The sequence below is a fragment of the Ictalurus furcatus genome, chromosome 13, assembly GCF_023375685.1.
Source record: "Ictalurus furcatus strain D&B chromosome 13, Billie_1.0, whole genome shotgun sequence".
NCBI lineage: Eukaryota > Metazoa > Chordata > Actinopteri > Siluriformes > Ictaluridae > Ictalurus > Ictalurus furcatus.
Genome location: NC_071267.1, coordinates 11,335,974 through 11,349,258, shown reverse-complemented (window position 1 = coordinate 11,349,258; position 13,285 = coordinate 11,335,974). Strand labels below are relative to the sequence as shown.

General features: G+C 37.2%; 1 protein-coding gene across 1 annotated transcript; it reads right to left on the bottom strand.

Annotated features, from left to right (window-relative positions):
• Nucleotides 1-11,630: 11,630 nt before the first annotated feature.
• On the bottom strand, nt 11,631-12,764 carry ch25h (cholesterol 25-hydroxylase). The gene has a single exon (XM_053639958.1). It carries the CDS (start codon nt 12,728-12,730, stop codon nt 11,918-11,920), a length of 813 nt encoding a protein of 270 aa, XP_053495933.1. The 5' UTR covers nt 12,731-12,764; the 3' UTR covers nt 11,631-11,917.
• Nucleotides 12,765-13,285: the final 521 nt, after the last annotated feature.

Genomic DNA, 13,285 nt, shown 5'->3' with positions numbered 1-13,285 from the left:
ACTGGTTTGCAAGCAACCAAAGGAAACTTATGATGATTTTCCAATAGGAAAAAAACAAACCATTTTGAAACAATAGTCTACCACCTCCGGACGTGTCACCAAACGTGATTATCGTTTTCATCTGTCTACACAATAGCTCAGTGTTTCACAGTGTTGATCCAGTAGAACCTGTTAGAAATCATTAGAAAAAGTGCCACCTTGCTTTAATACACTCAATTCAACGCAACTCAGTCAGCTTGTTGTAAGCTTAACTAATAGCTAACAAAAATGCACTACATTTCAGAGAGTTTATTCTACTTTACATGTGTTCGACTTTATTCTTTTGGTGTCCCAAAAGTCTCCATACATAGGGGAAACTAACACTTTATTTACTTTAACATCTTCTGCATGATTGCCATTTCCTGGTAAACACACACTGAGTCGACTCTCCCACCCTTGATGAACTTGCCAGTCTGGTGTTAGGCATGTAATTGCATGTCCATCGTCCATGATCCAGTCATGATATATACAGGAACTAGGTAGGAAAAATATTGGAAGACATTTTGCCTTAATTTAAGTCTTCAATTTCCCCTATGTATGAAGACTTTTGGGACACCATGTATAATAAAATAATTAGGAATTACAGAATAAGGTTTCAACTGGATATTCTTCAGTTCGTCAACTGGATATAAGTTGAGGATTTCCCATTGGTGAAAAATATAACAGTCACTCTGCTGAAAAAGCAACTCTCCAATGTAGAAATTGACCTAACTATTTTTCTATCATGTAATGATTTCATTGGAATGGAATTTTAATGTAATGTAATATAATGGAATGAACTGGAATGGAAATTTAATGGTTAATAGAATCCAAAGAAAGAGTAACAAGAATTATATGTAACTGAAAGGTATATGGCAGCAAAATTCACTTTATACACACACATGCACACACACGCATGCATGCATGTACACGCACGTACACACGCACAAAAAATCATGGGGAATTTGTGTGCGTGTGTGTGTGTGTGTATGTGTGTTTAGATAAAAGCTGTTGTAAAAGCAGCTTCAGATTTCACCCTTCTGTCTAATACGTATCATTGCTAAATATATATTTATTTAACATAAAAAATGTTCACCATAATAGGAGTTGAGAATTTCTGAAGTAAGCAATGATGAATGTTAACTGAACTGCAGCATCTTAAACTGTATCGCACACGTAGACATGGCCCTCCCCTGCTGCTGTTGAGGTTTAGAAAATTTTCACATGTGATAAGCCATCTATGAGATCAGATAAAACGAGAGAGAAAAAATTTACAAAAGAAGCCATCAAGAGGCAACATCTTGTGAGAAACTAACTGAGCAACTTCAGACATGTTCAGGCTAGATATGTGGATTGTGGATGAGTGGTGAAATTAAACACCTGCCTTTTAAATGAAATGACCCAGGATGATTTCTGGGTATTATACTTTTTTGCTGCAATACTGCTCCTACATGTATGTTGTAAATCATTTATCCAAAAAAAATCACTCAATCACTGACCTACTTTCTTTCTTTCTTTGTTTCTTTAACAGAGACAATACACATTAATAAACATTAGTATTAATGATGTAAATGTTTCAGATTTAGCCAAATGGCTCATTTTTATCTGCTGTCCCTGGGCAAGCTGATGTTTAAGGAAAGGAAAGGGGGGGTTGGGGGGGACAAAAATTTTCACAAAGAAACATTAAAAGGTAATGTGACACTTAAACCTAACCCATAAGACACCAAACACATCAAATAACACGTAACACAATCCATAATACAATCTTAACATTAATTTATGTGAGCACTGCTATACATGCTATATAACTACACATCATTTTGGCACTCCTGATTTTTAATTATCTTGAAGAACAAATCAGTTGTTACATATTTCTTATTTCTGCAGGAAGTTCATTCCAAACATGTGACTCATGAAAAAGCATTCCAAAGCACGTGACTCATGGTGATTGCATAATAACGAAATGCTGATTGTAACATGTTTCTTTAATTGTATTGTACAGTATTGCACAATCATTAGTTCGAACAGCCATTCAACAGCACTTTATGCTTTCAACAGCCCTTTATGAGAGCTCTGAGTCAAATATAATCTCTAGATTTTTCAAACTCACTAACTCAAAAACCACATGTTTCTTTCCCTGTAAAAATAGCCAACATCTGGATCAGTATCACAAGTTTCACTCATTCTTTCACTCGTTCTCTCACTCGTACTTACTCTTACTCTTACTCTTACTCACTCTTTCACTCATACGTATTTTTTTTTTTAAATCAGTAGTGAGAATTGGCCTAATTCAGCTCTGTTTGTGTTTGTCACTTTTCTGTGTACTTGCAGAAATACACACCATACTCAGTAAATGTCCTGAAACACACCCTACATGAACTCAGTCTATATTTATCAAAGCTGTTACTGCTTTTGAATTGATATGAAGACCAGCGCCTAAGGTGTGTGCTGAGCCACGTACGTACATCACGCCTAAATCACTGTTGACACATTAATTCATTATCCAAGTGACAAAAACCAGCAAACTGTTTTTCTTTGATTACAGATTGAGCTGTCAATCATCAATGAACAAAAATATTTACCAGTTTCCTTTATTGTAATTGATTTACTCTCCTTAAACATATTTTAACATTCGGTGGATGTGCCTGAATTATCCCACCTGTTAATATTCAGCCATCTCAATATTCAGCCCAGACCTGCATATCTCAGCCAGGCCGTACACATGCAAATAATTATGGAAAAGAGAAATAGCACCAAGATGCTGTGTGAGAAAAAAGAAAATTGTGGACGTTAATTTCAAAATTGGTTGGTTTCTCTGAAGTGAAGATTACGTTGTGAGTTCAAATCCCAGGGATGCTTGAGACCTTCTACTGTTTAAACTGATATGCTCTATCAGGCTTTGGTAAACAAACATGGATCAAACACTATTTCATTGTAAACAAGCACTTCTGATATACTCAACCAGAAACACAAAGACTTACAACTTTCATATTTCAATCAGGGCCCAATTTCCTATAATCACTGATAAGTTAACATTCTCTTCTCTGCCCCCCTGTGATGTACTGCTGATTGTTAGGTAACAGACGCTAAGGCAGTTTTTCAGATGAAAGACTCATGTCAGAAGGAACATATACTCTCATAGTGGATTTCTAATGAACTCATAAAATCATATCTCATTTCCCCCACTCTATTGTACAACTGTTAACCTTTTCCACCGTGTCATTGAATGGGTTCATATTTGGGAGGGTTTTATGTGGTATGAATTTTCCAAACTGAAAATGAAGTGAAGAAAATTAAGTAATTAATGTTCCAAAGGATGCTGCAAGGGAAAACAGCAAATTGTCAGGTTTTTTTTTTTTTTTTTTGCAGATTCATTTTGTGGTTTTTCATTTTGTATGCGTCAGATTAGCTGGAATAATTGCAGACAAAAAAACAGCTGACTGAGGTTTTGCAGTTTGTGAACACAACTCTCATCTACACAGTTGGAATAGAAGACCAGTTGATACTGTTTCTCTCACTTCTTTTTTTTTTTTAAATTTAATCTATGATCAATTTCCCTTTCTGTTAAGATTGAATCAGTGGTGTCAACTGTTTCACTTCTGTGTGGCCATTCTTTCCCAAATGTCTGTCTGACATCTGCAGTCTAGTGGCAGTGTGAAAGGTCAAGTTTCTGAAGTGTATTTCTAGACTGATGTAATCACTAACTGCACCAAGTAAACCTCCTGCCCACAACTTGGCAAAAGCAACTGACGAAAATGATTGTGGTGTATATTTAAGGGTCACTTTTTCTTAATATCGCAACATATCTCTTTAAACATTTTGGTAAATTCTCTATGTTGTAGCAAAGCTATTGTAGAGCAATAGCTTTGCTATTGGAAGGGGGAAATAATTTTCAGAGTGCCCATACTGACCCCTGTCTAGCACCGAAAGCACCTTCAATGGGCACCAAGCATCAGAACTGGACCATGGGGCATTGGAAGAAGGTGGCCTGATCTGATGAATCACATTTTCTTTCACATCATGTAGATGGCCGGGTGCGTGTGCATCGCTTACCTGCAGAAGAGATGGCACCAGGATGCACTATGGGAAGAAGGCAAGCTGGTGGAGGAAGTGTGATGTTCTGTGCAATGTTCTGCTGGGAAACCTTGGGTCCTGGCATTCATGTCGATGTTACTTTAACACATATCACCTACCTAAACATTGTTGCAGACCAAATGCAAATGCAGGCCTTCATGGCAACAATATACCCTGATGTCAGTGGCCTCTTTCAGCAAAACAATGCGCCCTGCCACACTGCAAAAATTGTTCAGGAATGGTTTGAGGAACATGACAAGAGTTCAAGATGTTGACTTAGCCAGCAAATTCCCCAGATCTCAATATGATCGAAGATCTGTGGGATGCTAGACAAACAAGTCTGATCCATGGAGGCTCCACCTCGAAACTTACAGGACTTAGGATCTGCTGCTAATGTCTTAGTGCCAGAAACCACAGCACACCTTCAGAGATCTTGTGCAGTTCATGCTGTGACGGGTCAGAACTGTTTTGGCGGCACAAGGGGGGCCTACACAATATTAGCTTTGCACGGTGCTTTTAATGTTATGGCTGATCAGTGTATATTTTATTTGTATCTGTTTATTTAATTCTAATGACTTTTTATAACTTAAGCTTATGAATGTTATAGAAATATTAGTGAAAATATTTGTACTGTCGAGCCTAAGTCTTAGGCATGTATAAAGCTTTTCTCTCTCATGATCATACTAGCTTATTTCTGACATTTCACTTTTTTAATAAAACAAATGGTTAAAAAGCCTGTCAGAAAGGTTACTGTGAGAACTCCACATGTTTCCAAATCAATAGTAAATAAGCCAATTTCATTTGCCATTTAAGCCTGTATTATATATGTTTTATAGCTTTTTGTTTTTCACACTGTTCTGTATAAACTCCAGAGACTGCTGTGTGTGAAAATCTCAGGAGATTCAGGATTCTGGAGTTTCTGAAATACTCAAACTAGCCCGTCTTTTTCCAACAACCATGACACGGTCAAAGTCACAGAGATCACACTTTTTCTTCATTCTGAAGTTTGATGTGAACATTACATGAAACACTTGACCTGTGTCTTCATGATTTTTTTGTACATGGCACTGCTGCCCCATGATTGATCGCTTTGATAGCTGCATGAATATGCAGGTGTACAGGTGTTCCTAATAAAGTGGATAGTGGGTGTGTATAAATGGGCCTATATACTTTCGCTGTGTGTGTATTTTAATTAGCCATTCATCCACCGTTTATGTTGCTTTTGCTGCTACACCTGAGCAGAAGATCCAGCTCATGAATAGTTTCAGACTAATTATTAACAGGCACAATGCTGTGTAGACTGACGAAATAATGTAGCACACTTCCTGACTCTGTGGGACTTTTACAGAGAGAGAATTTTATGACATTGACGTATTTGAGGTGTGAACTGCATATCATTAAAAAATCCCTGTTAAACAACAAGTCCTTAAGAAAAAAATGTCATTAAATTAATTATAGTAATTATTAAATGGTTAATTTGGTATGCTGTCATTTGCACACAGGTTATGTTCAGGTCTATAACATATTTGAATGAGCACCACACACACAACCTACATACGTCATTCAAGACGGCCCTGCCTCCGTGCATCCGGTGCTTAACAGGACAATACACGTCTTTTGCAATTATGCAAGATTTTACTTGGATTTTATGCATTCAGGTGCATGCACATCCCTGGAATTCCCAGGAATTCATGGGTATTTTGTGTGTGCGTGCATATGTGTGTGTGTGTGTGTGTGTGTGTGTGTGTGTGTGTGTCCTCAGCGCTGAAGCAAATGCTACAAGCTGCTTCAAATTATTATTTAAAAATCATAGCCTGCTCAATTAAACGTTCACATCATATGCTGTGTAGGTTTGAAAGATTTTCCACTTATTTTTAAAGAAAATCCTCAGTCACAAATCACCTTTATACAAATACTTCATTTATTTCGATCAATCAGTCAAGATATGTTTGGTCTTCAAATGTTTTTTTACAGCTATATTTAGAGTGGTAGATCTGTATTTAGAAGGTTGTTAGTATTCAGAGTCAGCAAGTGGTTTACTTGAATTTCTGGCAGACCCATTTACCCACTTATCAAGAACTTGTCTCTGAGTATGAAAAAATATTAGAGGTTAAAAAAAATGCAAACTGATTAAGTAGATCAGACTTCATATCGAGTAACTGAAACACACTTGTGTTTTGCTGAAACCTCACCCCATGTGAACAAATTGTGTGTAACTTCATAACTAAACATTGTACTGTTAGCCATTGAAATCAGCATCTGGTATCACTTCAAGCATTCTCCAGTGACCACTTTATCCTGAATAAGGTCACTGGAAATTCCCCAGAAATCTGGGGATTACTGGGCACAAGGCAGGTAGGTCAGACCTTAGATAGGATGTCAGAGACACACGCACACACATACACACATAAATGGCATAGGAGCCATTTAAAATGTGAGTGGGACACTGAAGACAAGTGCTTTAACTTTTCATCTTATTATTGGTAAATGGAAATGGTCTGCACTTAGAGGATATAGCGCCTTTTTTAAACTTTAGCAGTACTACAAAGTGCTTTACACTGTTTCTCATTCACTCATTCACACACACACACACACACACACACACACACTCAGAGCAGCCACACAAGGTGCTAGCCTGCCATCGGGAGCAACTTGCAGTTCAGTGTCTTGCCCAAGGACACTTTGGCACGTGGAGGGGCCGGGGATTGAGCCGCAAACCCTGGAATTAGTGGACAACCACCTACCACCGCTCTACCACCTGATCCACAGCCACCCCTGAAGTCTGATGACAGATTTCAAATGTTGTCTTTTTATTTAATAACTGTTTTATCTCTCCATCACAAACAATTAATCAAGACCTGTAGTTATGTAGGTCTCACTGTCACTGTGGGCCTTTCTATTGTCTCCATTACAATAATTACTAATAAAGATGGATTTAACAGCTTGAGTTATTTATTGATACAGTGGCAGTTAAGTTTAGTCAACATTCATGAAGATAGTGAACATTACCAAAGTTAAGGTTTTTGTTTTCCTTTATAACTGCGTCAGACACAGACACTGAGGTTTGTCTGTTTGGTTAACTTTGGCTAGGTGGATCACTGACCCATATGCCTTGGACATATGATGCTCTCCTTGGTTTTAACACTGTGCCACTACACTTAATCTTCATTCACCATTAGCTTAGTTTGAAAGTACAACCAATCAGAGATATCTCTTTGTGTTTGGTTGAGAAATAAACTTGTACCTACATGGACGTGAAACTTCTTAACATCATTGTTCTTTATATAAAAAAAAGTATGGGGACAGGGCCACATTTATTTGAAAGTGAGGAGCTCCACTGTTGTTCAATGAGGTAGCAAATGTTCATAATTGTGTAGTTTCTTCTGCACTTCCAGACAATAGAGACCAACAACATTTTAGTGGGAATGGGCATACCTCTTTTTTTGCTTATCTGTTATTATCCTTCCTATCCCCATTCCCCTAAATTACTGTATATTCTAAAATGTTATAAAACTGGCATCATGGTGGTTAGCCCAATATAAGCAACATGCTGATACATTGGGAAGTTCTTCAACATTCCCTGTGATTTACAGTACAGTTTTATAGTTGATATCTATGCAGGGATATTAACTATTAACGAGTACGATTAGAGTAATCTCTTAAATCTTGGCAACTCAACGTGCGTGACGTTTCACCACTCCAAAATGGTTCTTTATCAGTTCTTCCGGACATGATACCACTCTCTGGAAATTTAACTGGCATGAAACCAGTGGGAGTAAATATGCTACTGTATATGTTAGATAAGAACAGATATTTTCCTGCAGATCTTGTTGCGCATTTACGATGTGACTGTCTCATAAGACTCAGGACAGAAAAACAGGACTGAAAACTTTCCACGTCTGCACATGCACTTTATGTAGAATGTTTGTAGATCTTATTTAGTTCTGTGTCGTCTCATGTGGTTAGTGTGTTGTTTTATGTAGCACCATGGTCATAGAGGAACGTTGTTTCATTTCACTGTGTACTGTACCAGCTGTATATGGTTGAAATGACAATAAAACCACTTGAACTTGAACTTAAACTTGAACTAAAATAAACCTTAAAGATATTTTGTCAGCCATGACACCTATATTTTAAATCGTTCATCTTCAGTAACTGCTTCGGTTAGATCAGGGTCTTGGTCATGGTCATGGTTTCTTCAGAGCCTATCCCTGGAACTCTGGGCATGAAGGATGCTGGTTCATCAAAGGGCACTGAGGGAACCAGAAAACCCGGAGGAAACTGACATGGACACATGGTGAACCAGCTCAGGGCTGAACTAGAAACACTAGAGCTGAGAGGTGGCATATCTACCTGCAGTGCTTCCAGCTGTGATATTAACAGTATATGCCCAATATCAAGAAGTTCTATTCCCCCAAAAACTATCTTTGTACAATAGGTAGAACTTTAAAACACATTGAATTCCTTAACCACCTAGCATTGTCCAGTTATTGTGCAACTGTACAAATGGGCAAGAAAATTAGAACATATTATGGTAACACTTTAGAATATGGATCCGTCATTAATGATTAACTACATAGGAAGAAATGATTAATGCAATATTAACTTTCTAGTAACTACTATTAACTAACTAGAAACTCCTAACTAGTAAGTAATAGCACACAGATGTATGCGGTAGTTCACTATTAGTTAATCAATAACTACTATTTCTTTCATGCCTCCCAGAGAACTACTAAAAAACTATATACAGTTTAATAAGTATAAATATATAAAAAGTATAGAATCTTCTATCCATGAGGTAGAAGACTTGCATAGGACCATATATTTCTGTGAGGTACATTAAATAAATAAATCACTGTATAGGTTACAACTTGATGTTCCAGTAGTCTCCATGACTCTCTTGTGATTCAGTGAGAAGTGTGGACCTAAGCTGTCTTCTCTTTATTTATGTATTAATAATAAAGTGGAAAAAATTATTACAAATAAGAGTGAAGTTCAAAGGCATGACGGAAAATTGGTCACAGGACTAAGATCCCGAAATGTGCATTTCTAACATAAAATTTTTGGTAGCGAATTAATAGTCTGATTCCTTACTGAAATGTTTTGATAAGATTGTATGTATCACAGCAGGGGACGCAAAATGAGGAACCTGTTCAAAACAAGGATCAGTACTTGGCCACTATGCATGTAAGGCCACTGAGCTTTGGTAAACCTTCTGGTGGTGACAGTATTTTTACTTTTATTTAATGCTTTTGTTGATTATGTGAATACATTCAGCAAATTGTTTGAAATTTTGCTAAATATGAACATTGTATTGTTGTTGCAGTTAGCATGAGCATTACACTTTAAGTTGGTTTTCCTTAATCTACAACTATGACCTGTTTGGGTAGTGGTGGCTCAATGGTTAAGTTACTGATCAGAAGGGCCGGTTCAACTGTTGGGCCCTTAAGCAAGGCTGTTAACCCTCTCTTCTCTAGGACCGCCATATCATGGCTCCTAACTAACTGGGATATGTATAGAAAAGAATTGCACTGTGCTATAATGTATATGTGACAAATAAGGGCTTCTTCTTAATCTAGGATTTTGGCTTCAGTTAATGTAGTTTATGTGGTTTACGCATTAATGTGCGTTTCAGTTCCTGCACATCTTGTTTCCCCAGAAGCACACTTAAATTTATGTTTTAAGTTATGCTGCAAGTGAGGAGCTCAGAGATCATATTAAAGAAATAGTGCAATAATGCACAAAGCAGAACAAAAGCCAGAATACGGACATGGGGCTGAAAAGAGGAAGTGTGAAATTTGCTACGTCTGCTTTCTAAATTAGATATAGCTCAGACTGTCTATTCTTTAAAAGTTGTAAACTATATAAAATGGGGTTTGTAATTAATACAATTCTTCATCATTTATTTGCTACATGAAAACACAGGTACTTTCATGTTTTTTGCTAGTGGTAGAAGTCTAAAATTTGAATGAAATAGTACATATATATTGGCATCCTAACAATGTTCCTGAAAGTGAGAAGGAAATAAAAAGATTTCTGAAGAGATGGAAAGTCTGATTTGGAAATGGAAAATGGGATGAAAGTGAATATTATCACCTCAAGCACAAATTTCCTTACTAATTAATTTTTATTTGTATAGTGCTTTTAACAATAGCCATTGACATAAAGCAGCTTTACAGACATCTATATGTAGATTTATATTTAGATCTCAAACCAGATGTGAGAGTAGGAAAGAGAAACAGTTATTGGCAATGAGAAACTCATTCTGAAACTCAAACTCTGAGATTACATGAGGAAAAATCCAGACTCAAAAGAGAACCCATCCTCTAATGGGTAACATCAGATAAAGTGATTATGGGGTTATTATACTGTGGATACTATTATACAGGGTGTCCACAAAGTCAATTTTTTAAATTATTTATTTATTTATTTATTTTAGCAAAATGTATTTCAAAATTTTGCATACTTAGTTTATTATATATATATATTTTCTGATAGCCTTTAAGAATGCCTTTGACAAAATAAGAACGTATTGAAATCAATTTCATGGCTGGATTGGGAAGCTGTCACAAGGTTGCGATGGATTTTAACAGGAAACATGGCAAGCACATCACACAAAACATTGTTGCCAAACTGGGATCCAAAGTTGGGAAATATGTGTGTTTGCAAAGAAATGGCAATTGTGTAGAGGATGGTTTGTAAATAAAGTTACATTTTGCTAAAAAGTGTTAAGTTCTTCTATATATGGAGACTTTGGCATACCCTGTATTATTATTATTATTATTATTATTATTATTATTATTATTATTATTATATAAAAAACAATATATGCACCTAGTCTTCCAAAGATAGGCTGCAGATCCAAGGATAGACCCATAACCCTGGTCAGGACAAAGAAGTTACTGAAGATCAGGGAATGAATGAAAGTACACAATTATCACTTTTACTCAAGTGCAGTTGAATGCAGATTTTGAGCTGAGGGTTACGAGCTTAATCAAGGGTCCAACAGCGACTCTCTGGTAGTTTTGGATGTCAATTCACAGCTGAGCTGCTGCTGCTGCTGTGTTAAAACTACTCCTATTCTAGATAGTAAGTAAACAAAAACAAGTGGAGGTTGTAACCAGGTGCCTTTTGTAATTACAGTAAAGAAAACATGCAGGCTGTAATCGGATGCCTTATTTTATAATTTCAAGATAAATGTATACAGTACTTTTTTTTGTAGTTTAAGATCAAAGCTAAAATACCAAGTCTGATCCTTCATCATCTTTAAACCTGACAAAGAATTAACAAATGTATAGTTTACAGTGTCTGTAATTAACCTGAACTGACCACCAGGCCTTCCCACTCGCTTAATGACAGCTGTAATAAACTACACATGCAGTTGTGAAATAAAATTTACTGTCAGATTAAATTATTCTATATTTAAATTATTCTGTGTGCTTTGCTAATTTAAATGAAATTGAAATGAAATGCTAGTTATATTAATCTGATAATAGCAATTCTGATTCTTCTGATTCAACACACAAACATACTTTGTATTTCATGTTCAAAGAGCTTTTTTAATGCAGTTTATGGGATTTTGTTCTTTTTCAACAAGGAAAACAAACCATATAAATTACACTTCATAGATACCAGTTAAATACGTACAAACATATCAAAACTGACAATCAGCTTCATAAGTTACTTTCAATAAATAGCATAACATTTAGCTGATTTACAATAATAATTAATTATTTAATGTTGTAGATTCATTGAATCCAAAAAAGTCTCTGAGATCATTTTGATGCAAAATAATATTGTGATCTGAAAGTCCTTCTTTGCCTGTTCACTCTGAGTGAAGTGTCCCGAACAGCTTGTCCCAGTGAGTAAAGTATGGAGCGTAGTTGGCCTTGAACTTCTGGTGATGAAGGTCATGATGTGGCGCTCCTCCATACAGTCCAAAAGGAACAAGTCTGTGTGTGGCCCAGGGCAGGTCATACCCACAGTGGTCCTCGACTGACAGCCACATGTTCAGGATATGAAAAAGCATCTCAGTGAACGGATGGCAGCCCAACAGCATGGGGTTCATCGCCGCAAAGAGGCCGAGTGAGAGCGTCTCCCAAGCACCCGAGTACTCTGTAGTGAGGGCGAAGGTGGACGTGTGCTTATGGTGCACCTTGTGGAATGTGCGGTAAAGCCATGGCACCTTGTGATGCAGCACATGCCAGATGAAGTACTGGAAATCGAAGAGCAACAAACAGCTCACCAAGTGCCCGATGACTTCAAGGACCCTGGGAGCCTCTGCTGGGTAGATGACTGGTCTCCAGTACCAGTGCAGCACGCTCAGCGGGAAGATGTACACCACATGATTGTAGAGGGAGAGAGCCAGACAGGTCCACATCATCCTCAAGGTCACTGGTTTCTGCTGGATTTTGTATCTCCTCACAAGGTCCACTCTGGAGGACAGGAGGTCCAGAAGCACAAAAGGTAAACAGAAGCTTAAGTAGACTGCCAGTGAAAACAGTACAGGGAAAAGGGGAGACCGTAACCAGGTCTCATACTGTAGGATACAGTTCCAGATTCCCTGGAGCTGAGACATGTTGCTCTGTGCCTGTGTGAGCTGAGATATGTTGCTCTGGTCCTGTGTGAGCTGAGACATGTTGCTCTGTGTCTGTGTGAGATTGTGAGCTGCTGTTTGAGTCTTATATATCTGTAGCTACGCCCCCTGAACTTACCCTGTTCTGAAAGTAAATGCTTCCTGTTGGAAATTCCAGTCAGTCAGACGTCACTATGTCTTTGATCATTTTGTTTTCTCTGTTCATGGATCTTTCAGCTGGAATTGCCTGGTCCTACCTCACTAAATAACTCACCAGACTGCCTAATTGTTGCTTTGAAGCGGGAAATTACATGTTGCGTACCAACTTGGCTTAGCCAATATAGTTATTGTGGTTATTTACAGATAGTGGTATTCTATGAGTAAAGTGTTTAGACATGATTATAAAAAGGCCAATGCAAAGTGTAAACACAAAACTGGCTAAAGGTTTACATAAAACCATAATGTTATACACTCTCAGAATTTTTTTAAAAATTAAACTGTACCTTTCCATTTTGCTGAGATTTTAGCCTCAAGGGTACTTTTTTTAAATTTTTAAAAATTTTTTAAAAACCATTAGTATGTATCTTTTACCTAGAAATGTGCACATGCTGTACTTTT

What these genes read in the sequence shown, in the direction of transcription:
- ch25h (XM_053639958.1), bottom strand. Translation starts at nt 12,730, where the DNA reads ATGTCTCAGCTCACACAGGACCAGAGCAACATATCTCAGCTCACACAG.